The sequence below is a fragment of the Pygocentrus nattereri genome, chromosome 3 (assembly GCF_015220715.1).
Source record: "Pygocentrus nattereri isolate fPygNat1 chromosome 3, fPygNat1.pri, whole genome shotgun sequence".
NCBI lineage: Eukaryota > Metazoa > Chordata > Actinopteri > Characiformes > Serrasalmidae > Pygocentrus > Pygocentrus nattereri.
In genome coordinates, this window is record NC_051213.1 from 30,313,404 (window position 1) to 30,332,350 (window position 18,947).

The window sequence follows — 18,947 nt, forward strand, 5'->3', positions numbered from 1 at the left end:
CTTATGAAATATGAAAGTTATGAAGAATATGACAAAGTGCATTATGGAACCACCAGTGGTTTCAAGCAGTTTAAGAAGAAACAGCAAAACAAAAGGTTTAATTGCACAGTAATTTTTATTCTATTCACCTACAGATGCTGAAGAGGAGAAGAACTAAGCCACAGCGATCTGAGATTTCTGAGATACAAAACTGGTTACTTCACTCTTCATCATGTCCTTTCTGTGAGAGGAAAAGACAAAAAAAAGACAGTAGGTGTAGGAAGTTCTTAGATAACTAGACCAGGCTTTTTCTTCAGTCTATAGGTTTGGTTTAGTGAGGTAATTTTAGAAAAAATGGGTGTCTCTATACCACATGCTACTGATATAAATTAAATATTTAAAATAATTTTAACTGAACTGATCTGTAGAACCTCTGAATATCCACAGGTGTCTTCCAGTGGTTGTTAATGATTGTTAGTTGATCATGAAATATTTAAAATCCAAAGCCATTAGGAGAGCAATTTTATCCAAAGTATGGGATACCAAGCAATAGCATTAAGCAAGGTCATTATTTGTATGTTTATTGAAAAATAAATAGGAAAGTTAATGAGTGAACTTACTTTAGTTATATCGCGACTTTTGGCTCTCAGCTTGTTGACCTGAGACTCTGCAATATCAGCCCTCTCTTGTGCCTCATCCAGCTCATGTTGCAGCTTGCGGAACTTGCCTAGATGGACATTAGCCTGCTCCTCCTAAAAAATGAGTACACACATACAAAATACAAAAATATGATACACACTAATACATTTACTATGATGCATAAACAAGAAAAGTATTAGCCCTGGCAAGAAAATTATATTTCTGGCTAGTTGACCAGTAGTCTAAATTACGAACTACAACATAATTCAAGGGACAAATTACTGTGTACATTGATAATATGACCCACCAGGTCATACCCACTGAAAGTACACAGGAACCGAAGAAATACATGTAGCCTACTAAAGATTTGTCATTGATTAGCTGTTGTGCAGATTCTAATGACTTTTGCCACGTTGGAAAACTTTAGTGTAACTGGTCATTTCCCTCAACAAAGTGTCTTAAAATAACAGCATTATTTGATGTGCTAATATAGATGGTAAAGACATTAAGGTAAGGAGCTTGATATTTTGTGTGAAGTGGCATTTCAGTAAAGCTTAAATAAAAACTATAACATTTCTGTTCATAATTTGGTCTGGAAAGTTAAAAATAAACCTTTTAAACTAAACCTTGCTAAAAAAAAACAACCTTTTTTTAAAAGAATGCAATTGTATGACCATTAAAAAAGTTTTGCATTTTGGACAGATACATTTACCCAGTTTTCCGTTGCCAGATGAGTTAAAAAAGTAAATTGTGCCCCCTCTGTATGCATAAGTAAAATACACTTACGGCCTCTTCTGCAGATCTCTTATAGGACTTGACTTTCAGCTGAAGTTTGTCTACTAGGTCTTGGAGACGAGCCAGATTCTTACGGTCTTCTTCAGTCTGTAAACAGAATCATGAGAAGAGTCTTTTTTCATTTCTATCATTTATATATATATATTTACAAAACGACATGTTGAAAAGAGAAAAACCTGGTAGGTGAGCTCCTTTATGCGTCTCTCATATTTGCGGATTCCTTTTACAGATTCACTGGCCTTTCTCTGTTCTATCTCAACCTCATTTTCGAGCTCCCTGACCTGCAAAGGAATATTTAAAATGTATATAATGTGTATTTATATAATGTATTTAAAAATATACAATCCATATAAACCAATTTCAATAACTCACTCTGGCCTCTAGTTTCTGGAGCTGCTTCTTGCCGCCTTTCATTGCAATTTGTTCAGCTTCATCTAGGCGGTGTTGCAGGTCCTTGATGGTCTGCTCCATGTTTTTCTTCATACGCTCCAAGTGAGCACTGGTGTCCTGCTCCTTCTTCAGCTCCTCTGCCATCATGGCAGCATCAGTGATGGCTTTTTTGGCCTTTTCCTCAGCATTCCTGCACTCTTGGACAGCCTCCTCTACCTCAGTCTGAAGTTGAGTTGTGTCTCCCTCCAGCTTCTTCTTCTGGTTCAGCAGGCTGGTGTTCTGTATTAGAGATAGTTGGTGTTTATATGGAATCTGTACCTTAATAAAAGATATTTCATTATAGCAATAATTGAAATCTATAGATTACCTGAGAGTGCAAAAGCTGAACCCTCTCACTGACGTCCAGAAGTTCCTGCTCTGCCAGTTTCCGGACTCTCTCAGTCTGCTCCAGTGTTGATCTCAGCTCATCTAGTTCAGCTTGTAGCAGATTGTTGCGTCTCTCCACAATAGCAATGTTCTCTTTGAGATCATCATTGGCGCGGAGAGCATCATCCAGGTGGAGCTGGGCATCCTGAAAGGCAAAAGCTCACAATGAATAAATTTTATATCTGACATATAATGAAAGACATTGAAATTAAAATAAGCACAGACATTAGGCTATTCGATGCATACCTTCAGATGCCCATGGAGACCCTTGAGTTGCTTCTGTGCCTCTGCTGCCTGCCTGTTAGCCTGGTTGAGCTGGATCTCCATCTCATTGAGGTCTCCTTCCATCTTCTTCTTTATCCTGAGGGCTTCATTCCTGCTGCGAGTCTCAGACTCCAGAGAGCTTTGTAGAGTGTCCACCACTCTCTGGTGGTTTCTCTTGGCCTGTTCCATCTCCTCATCCTTCTCCGCCAGCTTACGCTCAATATCAGCCTTCACTTGGTTGAACTCCAGCTGTGCCCGCAAGATCTTTCCTTCTTCATGCTCAAGGGAGGCCTATCACAACAAACAGTAATTTACAGCATAATTATATTACACCATCATTGAGATTTCACTTAGATCTTACAATCTGAAAGGTCTGCAAATAATAATAAGGTACCTCAGCCTCTTCAAGAGCAGATTGGATTTCAGCCTTTTCTTGCTCCAGCTGTTTACGAATTTTCTCCAGTTCATGGATGCTTTTTCCACTCTCCCCAATTTGCTCAGTGAGGTCAGAAATTTCCTCTGTTTGTCAGAAAAGATATCTGTCAGTGTATGCTAAAAACTCCACCACTGTTTCAGACCTTTGAAATAAACATGGATACCTTGGAGGTTTTTGTTCTCCCTCTTCATAGTCTCCAGATGATCAAGAGACTCTTCATAAGAGTTTTTTAATTTGAAGAGTTCAGTGCTCAGAGATCTGGCCTCCTTCTGGGAGCTTTCTAGCTCACTCTGAGACTCTTCATATTTCTGCTTCCATTCTGCAAGAACCTGCTCAATTCCAAAGAAAAGTATTTGGTAAGTGCCCTTTGAACTAAGGGCACTGCCAAATGTTAGACAGACAGACAGACAGACAGATGACTAGATAGATGGATAAGGGTATGGATAGATAGATGTATGAATGACTGTACTTTATTGATTCCCAAGGGACCACCTTATCACCTTGTCAAAGTTTCTTTGCTTCTTGTCCAGAGCTGCAGCAGCAGCATTGGATCTTTCTACATCAACCATGAGGTCTTCAATCTCATTCTGCAGTCTGTGCTTGGTCTTCTCCAGAGAGGAGCATTTGGCATTGACAGCTTCCACTGCTTCCTCTGCATCTTGCAGACGCTGAGCAAGTTTTTTCCTGTGTGACAGGAAGGTAAATGTTTCAGAAAATACGAATAAAGCCTTTAATTTCAATAACAAAAAGTAAATTATTATGCTCGCTTGTAAAAGTGAAGTGCTAAAAGGAAAAAATAAAAAGTTACTGGATTTGTGATGTCTTACTTTGCATCTTCCAGCTCCTCTGTTCTCTGGATAGCATCAGTTTCATACTTGGTTCTCCACTGAGCCACTTCAGAGTTGGCCTTGGACAGACTGCGCTGCAGCTCAGCCTTGGCTTCCTGCTCCTCCTCATACTGCTCTCGCAACAATTCAGCGTCATGGCGAGCAGACTGCACTGCATGGGCCAGGGCATTCTTAGCCTGCAAAAGACAGGCCAATATCTCGTTCACTGCATATGATCCCATAATGTATTACCAGGTTAAATGATTTGATAACTCAATTACTAGAAATACCTTCACTTCCTCTTCAAGTTGTCTCTTGAGGTCCTCAATCTGTTGTGTATATGACTGCTTGCCTCTGGTCAGCTGAGAGACCAAGGAATCCTTCTCTTCCAGTTGTCTTGAAAGTTCACCTTGATTACAGGTTAATTACAGTGATATTTCAAATGTTTGTATGTTGTGTCCTTATGTTTAATACACACTCCATTTTATTTTAGTCCTTACCATTCTCAGTTTGGAGTTTAGCTTTTTGCATGCTGAAGTCATTGATGGTGCGTTGTCCTTCCTCATATTTAGTTCTGTACTCACTCATCTGGTCCTCTAGAGTCCTGCACATTTTTTCCAAATTTGTCTGAAACGAAGAATATGCATTAATAATGCAATAGTAAAGGCAAACATACAGTATATGAAAAAGAGCAGTATGCTTACCTTGGACTTGACAATTTGCTCCATGTTGGAAACCACATCATCCAGCTCAAGTCTCAGTTCACTCTTCTCTTTTTCAAGCTTCTGCTTCACTCTCTGAAGGTTGTCAATCTGTTCTCCCAGATCAGCCACACTGTCAGCATGTTTCTTCCTCAGTGTAGCAGCAGTGGCTTCATGTTGCAGAGTGGCCTCTTCAAGGTCTCTGCGCAGTTTCTGGAACTCGGCCTCTCTCTTCTTGTTCATTTCAATCTGGGCAGCAGTGGCTCCACCAGCCTCCTCCAGCCTTTCGCTGATCTCTTCCAGTTCTCTTGATAAGTCTGCCCTCTGTTTCTCAACCTTGGCCCGGGCGGCTCTCTCTGCCTCCAGCTCTTCCTCAAGCTCTTCAATGCGGGCCTACCACGTTAAGTACAATGTGAGTAATAGGTAGCCAACTGTTAACTTTCAATCAGCTAAGGGGTTTTGCACCTCACCTGCAGCTCTTTCAGTTTCTTCTGTAACTGGGCTGCTAGTGCTTGCTCATCTTCAATCTTACTGCTGAGCTGGCTGATCTCGAAATCTTTCCTGTGGCAAAAATGTAGTGAGTGAAGATCTTCAAAGTGTATTAGTGGTCATTCCTACAAAAACAATTTAATTTAATTTACTTTTTTAGTCTTTCCTCCAGCTGTTGCTTGTCATTTTCCAGGTCCATAACATTCTCTTGGGTCAATTTTAAGTCCCCTTCCAGCTTCCTCTTAGCCCTCTCGAGGTCCATGCGCAGCTTTTTTTCCTGTTCCAAGGATCCTTCCAGCTACCAAGAAAATTATACAGTGCTTAAAATCCAGTTCACTACAAGCTGTCTCTACAACTTAAATATAGATTTTAAACCAGTTACTGACATCATCAACTTGCTGCTCTAGCTTGGCTTTGGCCTTAGTCAGAGTGTTAACTTTGTCTTCCTCACTCTGGAGGTCATCCAGTGTTTGCTGGTGGGCTTCCTGCAAAGCTTTCTTTTCCTTGGTCAGCTTGGCAATGATTTCATCCTGTGCTGCCATCTCTTCTGTTAGGTTTTTAACCTGTGAATAAGAAATGTATGCTGAGTTTTGCCAAAAGCAATTGCACTAATTTCATTTTTAGCGGAGACCCAACAAACCTTATTCTCAGTAGCATGCTTCTCTTTCTCCACTTTGGCCAGAGTAAGTTCAAGATCATCAATATCCTTCTTAAGCTCAGAGCATTCATCCTCCAGCTTTCTCTTTTTAGAAGTTAGCTCAGCATTCATCTCTTCTTCATCCTCTAGTCTTTCAGTCAGCTCTTTGACTTTGGCTTCAAGCTGGATCTTGTTCTTAATCAGACCTTCACAGCGCTCTTCAGCATCACAGAGATTGTCTTGCTCCTGTTTTAAAATAGAAAGAGCAAAAAAATTTTTTTAATTATTTTCTATAGTCATTTGGAAAAGACTGCTCCATTTTGATATTACAAACCATAAACTCACAGTCTGGACTTGGAGCTGCAGGTCATTTTTCTCTTGGAGGAGAGTGACCATTTTCTCCTCCAGCTCCTTCTTGCGGGCTTCACATTTAGCATAAGCCTCTTTCAGCTTCAGGAACTCCTCCTTCATGTTGGCCATCTCCTTCTCAGCCTCAGCCGATCTTAGCAGTGGTTTGATCTTGAAGTACAGCTTCATCCAGGGCCAGTTCTTTACACCCATGAAGGCACGGACATTCCACTGGATAACAAGCAAGGCATCCCTACAGTGTGGTAACACATTGTTATAAAAGTTCTGTGAATATATTTTATTTAAGTCATTAGAATGTTAGATTTTTAGGTTTTCAAATGGCTTTCACAATACTTAAAAAGTAAAGGCTGACTACACACTATATGACTTAAATCACTGTATCATTTGTATGGCAATATAAGTGTTTCCCCATCCCTTTCTCAACATGACTGGTGCAATTTCAGATGAAAAATTACATGTGTTCACACTTTAGCCAGAATGGAGAATACACTGACTCTACAGAAGCCGTCTAGGAAGTGGTGATTGTTGTTTTGTATTTTTATGGTTTCATCCCTCTAGTTTCTTCACATGGTCTCATCATTCATGGCTGTTCTCACTACTTGTCTTACATTGTTTATGCTACAAGATTTTGTGCCAGTAGTTGTAAAGATGCTTCAGATTGTCAAGGCATCTGAAGTGGCTCCAAGACTAGACAGTTCAGGCTTATTGATGAAACATGAACTTAGCTGTAGAGTTTTACCTGCGCTCAACAATCTTCTGGAACTCAATTCTCGACAGAAGACCTCGAGACCAAGCCTGAATACGAGTGATGATGAGAGCTAGACGATCGTCTCGCATCTCTTCAAGGAGACCCAGAAGACCAGCTTTGAAGAATACCTAGACAAATAGCAGATTATATTTCAGTATATGTACCTGTGCAATTATTTTCAGAGTAACATAAACTTTAAATTAAAGCAGTGAACTTGTAACATTGAAACCTTAGTATGTCCAAACTTGTACTGGTTATGGTCAATGTCCAAAGAACCCAACAATTTCTCAGCTCCCTTCCTGCTGTCAATGAATTGTCCGTCAGGAATTGCAGCAGGATTCAGAATACGGTATCTGCAGATGCACAGTTCCAAGAATTATTAGAATCATTCTTATTGTAATGAGACGTCTAAGCATGTAAGACTGCCTGTGATAGAAAAATATGTTACATGAAATTAATAGATTTTGTATGAAATTAATACATGCAACTAAAATAGAGTAGTCTATTTGACTGTTTATGTATATGAAAACATATAAAAAGATACATGTTCTTGTTTATAATCGATTTCTGGCTGTTCAATGGGGTCAAATCTGAAAAAAAGCTAATGTGTTATTCTCAGTATGTATATGAAATCAGGTATTAAGTATGAATTCTACCATATTCAGTCAACAGTCAAATTTTCCAGAATAAAAGCATTTACCTTAAAACACCTAGTTTGAAAAACATGTTTCATGACATGCAGACACATTACCTCTGTTTAAAGTCACCATACAGAATCCTGTTGGGGAAGCCCTTCCTGCAGATTCTGATTCCTTCAAGCACACCGTTACAGCGCAACTGGTGCATGACAAGAGGGTTCTCCATGGCCCCAGGAGTCTTGGTCTCATTGGGGATGATGCATCGCACAAAATGTGGATGAGTTGATCTCAGGTTGGTCATCAGCTTGTTCAGATTCTCCTAAAGATGGAACATGAGACATTACCCATAGACTTTGACCACATATACAGTCCTTTGCAAATGTTTTAATGCCCCTAATCATATCACATGTTCTGTTGATTTTCTAAGTCAAAGAAAAGTTACACATCCTCTATAGAGGACACACTTCTGCACATTTTAAAGTGCCATAAATAAACAATAAATAAAAATTTTAGGGGGGAAATGAAAAAAGTGGCCTGTGCAAAAGCTCATTTTATATGTTAAAATTAAATTGTGCACTGACATTTGCAATAAAAAATATCATATATAGGTTTGTTCCCTGTAGATAATGTTAGTTTTCCATGAACATAAAAACATAATATCACAAAGAGTGTTCAAACTTTTTTTGAACCATTTTTTTTAACAAAACCATTACATGACAGAAAATCTCTCCCTTTTGGGCTTTTGCTTAATTATGTACTGTACATAACCCCTTCTACAAAAAAAATATCAGTGATCTGTTTTTTGCCTGGTTTTATAGGCATAATATTACCAATATTTTTTGAGTTGTCAGCAGAGGCACACATTACATATATATAGTTTTATGCAAACTCTTTGTCTCACCCTGTGAAGGGCAGATACAGTCTGGAAAGAAGATCCCTTTTTCTTCTTTTCCTTGCCTTTTCCTCCACCTCCTTCCATGGCTGTTAAGACAATACATGATGATTAAATACATTTGTCTCCTGAGAAAAAACCCTAAGTGTAATTGTTTCTGAAATATTGTAAGACATCCCTCATCTAGTCCACATACCTGAATCAGCACCAGCATAATTTGCAAATAGATGAGACAACAGTTTCATGGTGGACTTCTGATATAACCCCACAACAGTTTCATTGAGGGGATCCTTGTTCTTCACCAGCCAGTTCATGATGTTATAGTCAACTGTGCCAGCGTAATGAATCAATGAGAAGTGGGCCTCTGGTTTACCCTTCACAATCCTGGGCTTCTGGAAGTTACCTGACTTCCCCAAGTGATTATCATAAAGCTTAGCTTTAAATGTGGAATCAGTGGCCTTGGGGAACATGCACTCCTCTTCAAGGATGGACATGATACCCATGGGCTACAGGGAGAAATAATAGTATTTAGAAATGGCACATGAACATGCTTTGTCCAGATTGAGGACATTAGGCTTACCCACCTTTTCAATGAGATCAATACAGGCTTGTAAGTCCATGCCAAAGTCGATGAATGTCCACTCGATGCCCTCCTTCTTGTACTCTTCTTGCTCCAGCACAAACATGTGGTGGTTGAAAAACTGCTGCAATTTCTCATTAGTGAAGTTGATGCACAGCTGCTCAAAGGTGTTAAACTGTTAAGGGAAATGCACATTAGTCTTTATGTTGATTCACTCCTGGTAAAATAATCTTTGGCATTAGAAGACCAAGTTACTGCATAAAAAAACATACATCAAAGATCTCAAAGCCAGCAATGTCCAGCACACCAATGAAGTACTGGCGAGGCTGCTTGGTGTCCAAAGATTGGTTGATTCTGACAACCATCCAAAGGAACATCTTCTCATACACTGCCTTAGACAGAGCACCGACAGCATAATACACCTAGGGAAGTTATTATGCATTCAAATGTTAATAGACAAAGTGTTCATTTCATAGCCCTCTAGAGTGCATGTATCCAGTTAATTTGTATGTATTTCTGACCTGCTGTACATTCTGGCCCTTTGTGACCCATTCATTTCCTACTTTGACTCTCGGGTGACAGAGAGCCTTGATGAGATCCGCAGAGTTCAGACCCATCAGATAAGCTGATTTGTCTGCATCTGGAAATAACAGTTACCATTGTTCAGTCATCAGGTAATTTCTGAGTGTCATCTCATTTTCCTGAGACATACTCTGCTGCATCAGAGAACACTCAAATGGTGAAAATTTTAGACAGAGAAATCTCAAGTTTCCTAGATGTGTGTCATGGCGGAAGGGCTTGTGTGGCCTAGGGATCTTCAGAGCTAAATTGTCGGGAGCAATATGCTCCTGGTAGGGTCTCCCAGGGCGAACAGGTCTGGAGTGAAGACCCAGACTAACACATTCTAAAAAACCCACCATGAAATATCGGCACAGAACATTGTGTACCCCTGCCCGGGATAGGGTCACCGGGACCTACCCCTGGAGCCAGGCCTGGGGGTAGTGTCCCCTGGTGAGTGCCTGGTGGCCGGGCTCAGAAGAGAGCAACGTGGGGGGAAGAGGCAAATGTGGGGGGACGGTGTGGGCCCACCACTCACAAAGTCCATCATGGGGGGAGCGCTGCAGTGCTGCACAGGCAGTGGGTCATTGCAGGGGGGCCCTTGGTGGCCTAGGCCCTTGCGGCAGAAACTGGCTCTTGGCATGTGAAATGTAACCTCACTGGGGAGGAAGGAGTCGGAGCTTGTGCGGGAGGTTGAGAGGTACCAACTAGATATAGTTGGGCTCACCTCCACCCACAGTCGGCTCTGGAACCAAACTCCTTGATGGGCTTGGTCCCTGTCCTACTCAGGGGTTGCACAGGTTGAGAGGCGCCAGGCGGGGTTGGGATTACCCCGGCTGGTGGCCATGCAGTTGAAGTTTGTCCCAGTGGATGAGAGGGTTGCCTCAATGAGAATTAAAATTGCAGAGAGGAAAACTCTGACTGTTGTGTGTACCTATGCACTAAACAACAGGTCAGAGTATTCAGCCTTCTTAGAGAGAATGGGCAGGGTTCTGGAAAGGGTCCCGCCTACAGACTCCATAGTCTTACTGGGGGACTTCAATGCTCATGTTGGCAATGACTGGGAGACCTGGAGAGGCATGATTGGGAAGAACGGCCTGCCCGATCTAAACCCAAATGGTGAATTGTTATTGGACTTCTGTGCCAGGCATGGATTTTCCATAACAAACACCAATTTTGAACACAAGGATGTTCATAAGTGTACATGGTACCAGAGCTCCTTGGGTGAGAGGTCAATAATCGACTTTGTTGTCATTTCATCTGACTTGGGACCGTCTGTTCTGGACACTCGGCTAAAGAGAGGTGCTGAGCTGTCAACTGATCACCATCTAGTGGTGAGCTGGATCAGATGGCAAGGAAAACTGATGGTCAGACCCGGTAGGCCTAAGTGAATAGTGAGGGTGTGCTGGGAACAACTGTCAGAGGCCCCTGTTCGGAATGATTTCAACTCCCACCTCCGGGAGAGCTTTCCTCATGTCCCAGGGGAGGTAGGGGACATGGAGCCTGAATGGACCCTGTTCAAAACCTCCATTGTGGAAGCTGCCAGGCATAGCTGTGGCCAAAAGCTTGTGGGTGCCTGTCGGGGCGGTAACCCAAGAACCCCTTGGTTGACACCAGTGGTGCGGGAGGCCGTCAAGCTGAAGAAAGAGGCCTTTAGGGACTGGATGGCCCGAAGGACTCCCGACTCAGCGGATAGGTACCGACAGGTGAAAAAGGTGACGGCTGCAATGGTGGCAGAAGCAAAGTCCAGGGCATGGGAGGAGTTTGGCGAAGCCATAGAAAAAGGAGGTTCTGGACAACTGTCCGGCGACTCAGGAGTGGTCAGGGTGGCTGCGCCCAAGCTGTATCTGGCAAGGGTGGAGAAACTCTGACTTCAAATGAGGATAGTGTCAGTCGGTGGAAGGAGCACTTTGATAAACTCCTTAATCTGGGAGACATGCCTCCCTCACAGGAGTCAGGGCCGGAGGCCTCTGGCGTGTCAAGCTCCATTTCCCTGGTGGAGGTCACTGAGGTAGTTGGCAAACTCTTCAGTGGCAAGGCACCAGGGGGTGGATGAGATTCGTCTGAAGATGCTTAAGGCTCTGGATATTGTGGGGATCTCTGGATATTGGACTGGCAGACTGGGGTCATAGTCCCCATTTTTAAAAAAGGGGACCCGAGGGTGTGTGCCAACTATCAGGGTATCACACTGCTCAGCCTCCCTGGGAAAGTCTATGCCAAGGTGCTGGAAAGGAGACTCCAACCAATAGTTGAACCTGAGATTGAGGAGGAACAATGCGGATACCATCCCAGCCGTGGAACAATGAACCAGCTTTTCACCCTCTTGCGGATTGTTGAGGGGGCATGGGAGTTTGCCAACCCAGCCTACATGTGTTTTGTGGATTTGGAGAAGGCTTATGACTGGGTTCCCCGAGATATCTTGTGGGAGGTCCTCCAGGAGTATTAGGTACCGGGGCTACTACTCAGGGCCATTCAATCTCTGTACTCCCAGAGTGAGAGCTGTGTTCATATATTCAGCATTAAATCGGACTCTTTCAGTATTAGCGTTGGAGTCCGGCAGGGTTGTGCCCTGTCTCCCCTCCTGTTCGTGATATTCATGGACAGGGTGTCAAGGCATAGCCAAGGTCAGGAGGGCATTATGTGCGTAGGCCAGAGGGTGGCGTCTCTGCTGTTTACAGATGATGTTGTTCTTTTGGCTGGAGCAGTTTGCAGCTGAGTGTGAAGCGGTTGGTATGCTAATCAGCACCTCCAAGTCTGAGTCCATGGTCTTAGCCCAGAAAAGGATGGCATGCCCACTCCAGTTAAGGGGAAAGGACTTGCCCCAGGTGGAGGAGTTTAAGTATCTCGGGGTCTTGTTCACGAGTGATGGGAAGAGCCGTAGGCTGGGACAGGCGGCAGCAGTAATGCAGTCACTGTACTGGACTGTAGTGGTGAAGAGGGAGCTGACCCATAAGGCAAAGTTTTCTGTTTATCGGTCGGTCTATATCCCGACCCTCACCTATGGTCATGAGCTGTGGGTAATGACTGAAAGAATGAGATTGCGAATACAAGCAGCGGAAATTAGCTTTCTTCGCAAGGTGGCGGGCTACACTCTATTTGATCCAGGAGGAGCTCAGAGTAGAGCCGCTACTCCTCCGCATTGAGAGGAACCAACTGAGGTGGTTCGGGCATCTAATTCGGATGCCCCCTGGATGCCTCTCCTACTGGGATAAGGCCCCGGGGTCTTAGGACCTGCTGGAGAAATTACATCTCCAAGTTGGAGTGGGAGCGGCTTGGGGTCCCTGGGAATGAGCTGGAGGAAGTTGCAGGGGGCAGGGTCATATGGGATTCTCTGCTCTACCAACTGCTACCATGACCCGATCTGGATTAATCGGTCAACGACGACGACGACGATGATGATGATGATAGGTGTGTGTTATAGCACAAAAACTACACTAAGACATTTATAGATGTACAGCAAGACACTTCAAGCCATTTGTTAGGATTAAAACCCAGAACGTATACTAAATCACAAACAGAAATTGTTTTTAGTCTGGACCTGTGAGATTGGCCCTAATGTTATGTGATTTGTGATTTAGTATTTATGAGAGTACATTATGTTTTCCATAAAGAATCATTTTTAAAATGTAGAGTGAATTCCACCTCAACTCCAATGTTCATTTGGTGTATCTGCACTTACCTTCAGTGCCATCTGCCTCAGCCTGCTCCTCTCTCTGCTTCTGCTTAAACCTCATGTTGCCGTAGTGCATGATGGCACCAATCAGCTTGTAGATGCTGTTTTTCTCCTCTTGGGTGAAGCCCAACACATCAAAGGCTTCCTGGAACAAAAAAACACAAATGTTTTCAGTTCTTAAGCTTACTTCAGGATATACAGAAGAAATTGTGAGAACATGGACAGCTCTTTTGATACACACATCTGTGGCCATCAGCTCCTCAGCATCATTAATAGAAGCTACTTGGGTCTCTCCTTGAGAGATGAAGGCATAGTCATAGGGGTTAGCAGTGATCAGCAGCATCTCTGTGAGAAAGAGAAGAGAGACATTTTCTAGAGATTTTCTTCTAACACAGGTGTAATGGAATTTAAATTTGTAGTGTATATATCTTTTGCTGACCAAGTAGTTCAGGTTTCTTCTGAGACAGGATCTGGTAGAAGATGTGGTAGTCCCTCTCAGCTTTAAGCTGGAAAGTGACACGAGACTTCTCCAAAAGATCTGTATTACAAATATAATTGAAACAGCCAGTGACCAAAGGTGCTTTGCTCACATCTTTACAAATAAAAAGCTTTATTGACTGAAAGAATGCTTACAAGTCTCAATATCAGCAGAGGCAAGCTTTCCAGTGGCACCAAAGTGGATTCGGATGAACTTACCCTGTTAGAAAATTACAAATAAAATGAATATAACATGATATTAGGATACATATAGCTAAGGAAATCCTGTTGTAGTGAAATAAAAAATAAATCCTTCTACAACAAAACAGTAAACATGTTTGTTTTACTCACAAAACGAGAGGAATTGTCATTTCTGATGGTCTTGGCATTACCAAAAGCCTCCAAAGCAGGGTTACACTGGATGATTTGATCCTCTAGAGTACCCTGGGTAAATGGCAAGAAGGAAATATTGTTATGAAAAGTAATTATCCATGTATTGGCCAATGAAGCCATGTAATAGCTATAGATGTTCCAACCTTCTTATCAGTGGTTTCCCTCTTGAAACCTCCAGCAGCAATGCTGGCAAAGTACTGAATGACTCTCTTGGTGTTCACAGTTTTCCCAGCACCAGATTCTCCACTGTGTATCACAATATAGAACTTGTGTCATAATATTATTATTAATAATAGTAGTAGTAGTAGTAGTAATAGTATCATGAAATTATAATAGTAATTTTAGGAAAATTGGATTTTCATTTGGAACCATTAAAAATATATTGATGAATATAGCTTACTGTAATAAAACACAAACTTACGTGATGAGAATAGACTGGTTTTCCCTATCTGAAATGAAAGATACATACGTATTTTTTAAATGTCACTGAATTCACAAAGGATGAATCACTACCACCACAACCATTACACTAAAGATAAAAATACCTTTATTAAAACCATTATGAGGGAAAATAACAGGTTATGAAAAGTAAAACCATAACAATGAGCCTCATGAGTTTCAGATAATTATTGTATTATTGTATTGTGTTATTTTTGTAGCTATTTAGGAAAACTGAGTGCTGAATACACTTACACTTTTTTTACATCTCAAATTGTGTTTATTCTTACTTTAATTCATTTGTGAATACCTGCAAGCATGTACTGGTAGGCATTGTCAGAGATGGAGAAGATGTGAGGAGGAGCTTCACTCCTCTTCTTGCCTCTGTAGGCAAGGACAACTTCTTGGTTGTACACTGGCAGCCACTTGTAGGGGTTGACAGTTACACAGAAAAGCCCAGAGTAGGTCTACAAACCGAGAGAGAAATCCAGGTTCACTATTTTTTCACACATGCAGAAGATCTGTGTAGATGAAGAAGTACACATGTCTAACTCACATAGATCATCCAGGCTGCGTAACGCTCTTTGAGGTTAAACAGCACAGCAGGCTCATGCAGAAAGGTGAACATCGCCATGTCCTCAATTTTATCGAACTTTGGCGGGTTCTGAGGGTGAATATCAGCCTCCTTGACCGTCGCAGTCTGTGGACAAAAGTATGTTACATTTTGTACGTGTAGCAGACTATACACAACATTCCTGTAAAGTCGAGTACATTATAGTAGCCATATGAATACATTTAACCAATTAAGCTTTCAACTTTTCAATTAAGTTTGAAAACCTACAATCAGTTTGTGAAGACTGTTTATTTTGCAAATGTTATTTACAATGTTATGTAAAGCATTCATTTTAAACCCTAATTTGTGCATTTCTCATGTTAAAAAGTACATTTTTACATAGTGTATTATATCAGCTTTATAGTTGAGGCCAAAAAAGTACATAAAGACTTTAAATGTCCTGTTTAGTTTCAGGAGTAAGGGAAGGAATACAAGTGTCAATCATATTTTATAGGACTGTTTATTTTCCCTTACCGTTCCCTTAGATGTTTCGCATGTGACTTTGTCACCATCACGACTGATGATAGATGCCTTAACAAACTCCTCTTCTGGATCAGGCACAAAACATTCCTTCTTCATGTCGAAGGGGCGAGTTTGGGCTTCCAGACGCTCCTTGTCCGACTTCCTCAGATATGAGGCTGCGGCCCCAAACTCCTCCATCTGAGCATCTCCCATTTTTCACCCTGAGATTATTGTGAGAATTATCACACTACACTGCTACAAAGTGTTGTGAAACTAGCCACGTATTCTTCTGAAGGAAGCACAATTGTGTATTCTGAGGACAGACAGAGCTATAAAATTGGCATTGGCATTTTTAGCACTTAAGTGACTCACTTCTGCTGTTTCTCCTCTCCAGAAATGTGATGGTGTAATGTCCTAATGCCACATAAACAGGAAATATAAACTGTTTAATTTAAAGCATGTCACCTAGTCTTTACAGCTCAGTAAGGATCTAAAGTACATATAACTGCTAAAAACCTCATTATTTCTAAAATGAAATAAATATTACTAACAGTACATATGAAGCACAATTACTTTCACGGCTGTAAAGCAGTAATACCCTCACAATTTTTTAAAATTCCCCTTTGGGTATAGAGAGCTTGTGGCTTCCCTGTCAGCTTACCTATAGATGATACACTTGAAAACCAGTCTTGTGTTCGTCACTCTGCTCTCCCTTTTATAATGCAAGGGGTCCTCTAAATATGGTTGCTGGCACCATATGATGCATTGTAGTGTCTCAGTTTGGTGAGACTACTGACGGCATGATAGGGGGGTCAGTTTCTTTTGTTCATGTAGTTTATGTCAGCATGGCTGCACTGGGAGGTAATTGAGAACCATACACATACCAACAGTGTAATGCATAAGAGGAAAGAAATGCAGAGACGTGATAGTACGTCTGAAATGGATAGTAATGGGGATTGCATGCATTTGTTATCTGTATGTTAATATTTTGTATTTAAATGTAATATTACTAAATCTGTGATTTCAGATTTCAAGTAGCAGTCATTTAAGCAGTTATAAATGGATATGGTGTTCCAGGTTTCACTTATATTAATAGAATATATTGGATTTGACAACCAGGAAATCAATGTGGAGTCAGGTGGAGTACCTGAAGAAAACTAAAGGAGAAAATTGGGAATTATTTTAAGTTCATTTCTTTTTTTTTAGTTCACCTATTTGAGATGTCCTATACCTTTTTTTATCTAGACTGAAGGATTAACGAAGTGTCTGTGTATTCAAGCTGTCACAGGTGCTTTTTGCCCATATTAGAGAGGCATCAGCTGTCTGTCTCTGAGTGGTATAGCACAACCAAGGTCATTCCCCAGCTGGTGTGAATGCTTCACTCTGCCCCGTGGCGTTGAAACGGCATTGTTTCCTTGCCTTTCTAGTTGAGGACAAAGATAACCACGTGAAATGCCAAGTGCTTTTCGGTGATTGAGAAGAACAGCATGTACGACTGACCCCATCCATTTTTGCATTGTCTTTTTGAGCATATGACCTTTATTCTAGAGATGCTTTTCACAAGGGCAAACATTTTACTTACTTAAGTGCTTTACAAAAGTCACTTTGTAGTTATGGTGCTTATGTGAATAATAATAATAATAATAATAATAATAATAATAATAATAGAATCATGTAAAAGTTTGAACTCGCTGTCAAATGAAATGTTCTGTTGATTAATTAAAAATAGAGTAGAGGATGTTAATTTGTTTTAACTTAGAAAATCAACAAGCTGTCATTTGACCAGGGGCATGCACTTTTGCACACTGTATACAACCTCATTTCAAATGAAGTTGGGATGTTGTGTAAAGCATAAATAAAAACAGAATATGATGATTTGCAAATTCTTTTCAATCTATATTCAATTGAATATACTACAAAGACAAGATATTTAATGTTCAAACAGATCAAATTTATTGTTTTTTGCAAATATTCACTATTTTGAATTTGATGCCTGCAACACGTTCCAAAGAAGTTGGGACAGGGGCAACAAAAGACTGGGAAAGTTGAGGAATGCTCAAAAAACACCTGTTTGGAACATTCCACAGGTGAACAGGTTAATTGGAAACAGGTGATTGTCATGATTGGGTATAAAGGGAGCATCCCTGAAAGGCTCTGTTGTTCACAAGCAAGGATGGGGTGAGGTTCACCACTTTGTGAACAACTGCATGAGCAAATAGTCCAACAGTTAAAAAACAACATTTCTCAACGTGGAATTGCAAGGAATTTAGGGATTTCATCATCTACGGTCCATAATATCATCAAAAGATTCAGAGAATCTGGAGAAATCTCTGCAAGTAAGTGGCAAGGCAGAAAGGCAACATTGAACGCCCGTGACCTTCGATCCCTCAGGTGGCACTGCATTAAAAACTGACATCATTCTGTAATGGATATTACCACATGGGCTCAGGAACACTTCAGAAAACCACTGTCAGTGAACACAGTTCGTCGCTCCATCTACAAGTGCAAGTTAAAACTCTGTCATGCAAAGTGAAAGCCATATATCAACAACACCCAGAAACGCCGCTGGCTTCTCTGGGCCCAAGCTCATCTGAGATGGACTGACACAAAGTGGAAAAGTGTCCTGTGGTCTGACGAGTCCACATTTCAAATTGTCTTTGGAAATCTTGGACGTCATCTCCTCTGGGCCAAAGAGGAAAAGGACTGTCCGGATTGTTATCAGCGCAAAGTCCAAAAGCCAGCATCTCTGATGGTGTGGGGGTGTGTTAGTGCCCATGGCATGGGTAACTTGCACATCTGTGAAGGCACCATTAATGCTGAATGGTACATACAGGTTTTTCAATTGAATATAGGTTGAAAAGGATGATTTGCAAATCATAGTATTCAGTTTTTATTTATGTTTTACACAACGTCCCAACTTCATTGGAATTGGGGTTGTATATCATATATATATATATATATATATATATATATATATATATATATGACGGATGTAATTGTGTAAATGAAACGTTATGGTGGTATTTCTTTTTGTGAGATTTTTTCAGAATGCATCAATAAATAAAATGCCAAGGAACCTTTGACTTATGACTATTTCCTGTCTCCTTTAACAGCTCCTCATATCACCAAGGGCTGAGATGCAGACCTTTTCTCGTTAGACTCTTTAGTATGTCGCATATCAACACTACAGGGTGGTAAATGGTTAGAGGATTAACGGCAAGGCATGGTAAGTGTGGACAGTTGAAGGGTAAAGGTTAGGAAACTCAATACAAGGTGCAAGTCAACTGCAAGAATTACAGTTGCATTATCTTTCTCTTTCTTTAACCTACCACCGCAACGGGAACCCCTAAAGTCTAGACTGGGCCACGTAAAGGGCTTTGAAAAAAAGATTTACTCAGCAGACTCAGTTAATAATAATGAGGTTATGTGTGAATATTGTCAGTAAGAAAGCAGATTTAGATTGCCTTCTGTGTTTTTTGCCACCAGACACAATGTAGTGATTCAGCACAGAGAAATGGTAGAA

The 18,947-nt window shown here is 41.2% G+C and overlaps 1 protein-coding gene across 2 annotated transcripts; it reads right to left on the minus strand.

Moving 5' to 3' along the window:
- Window positions 1-96: 96 nt before the first annotated feature.
- LOC119263089 (myosin-7-like) lies at window positions 97-16,137 on the minus strand. Of its 2 annotated transcripts, XM_037537149.1 has the most exons (39): window positions 16,086-16,136; window positions 15,797-15,838; window positions 15,437-15,645; window positions 14,906-15,049; window positions 14,660-14,816; window positions 14,333-14,360; window positions 14,055-14,157; window positions 13,870-13,962; window positions 13,675-13,738; window positions 13,481-13,579; window positions 13,283-13,386; window positions 13,048-13,186; window positions 9,332-9,450; window positions 9,083-9,232; window positions 8,815-8,985; window positions 8,427-8,736; window positions 8,240-8,319; window positions 7,452-7,657; window positions 6,930-7,053; window positions 6,692-6,828; window positions 5,929-6,184; window positions 5,587-5,829; window positions 5,333-5,509; window positions 5,099-5,244; window positions 4,928-5,018; window positions 4,461-4,850; window positions 4,257-4,383; window positions 4,047-4,165; window positions 3,757-3,953; window positions 3,430-3,613; window positions 3,093-3,258; window positions 2,888-3,012; window positions 2,476-2,784; window positions 2,171-2,374; window positions 1,786-2,082; window positions 1,590-1,694; window positions 1,405-1,500; window positions 600-731; window positions 97-220 (listed from the first exon to the last, which is right to left on the minus strand). In XM_037537149.1, the coding sequence occupies exons 3-39, from the start codon at window positions 15,635-15,637 to the stop codon at window positions 200-202; spliced, it is 5,814 nt and encodes a 1,937-aa protein (XP_037393046.1). In that variant the 5' UTR covers window positions 15,638-15,645; window positions 15,797-15,838; window positions 16,086-16,136; the 3' UTR covers window positions 97-199. The 2 variants fall into 2 exon arrangements, with proteins under 2 accessions (XP_037393046.1, XP_037393045.1); XM_037537148.1 differs by having other exon boundaries at window positions 13,048-13,386; window positions 16,086-16,137.
- Window positions 16,138-18,947: the final 2,810 nt, after the last annotated feature.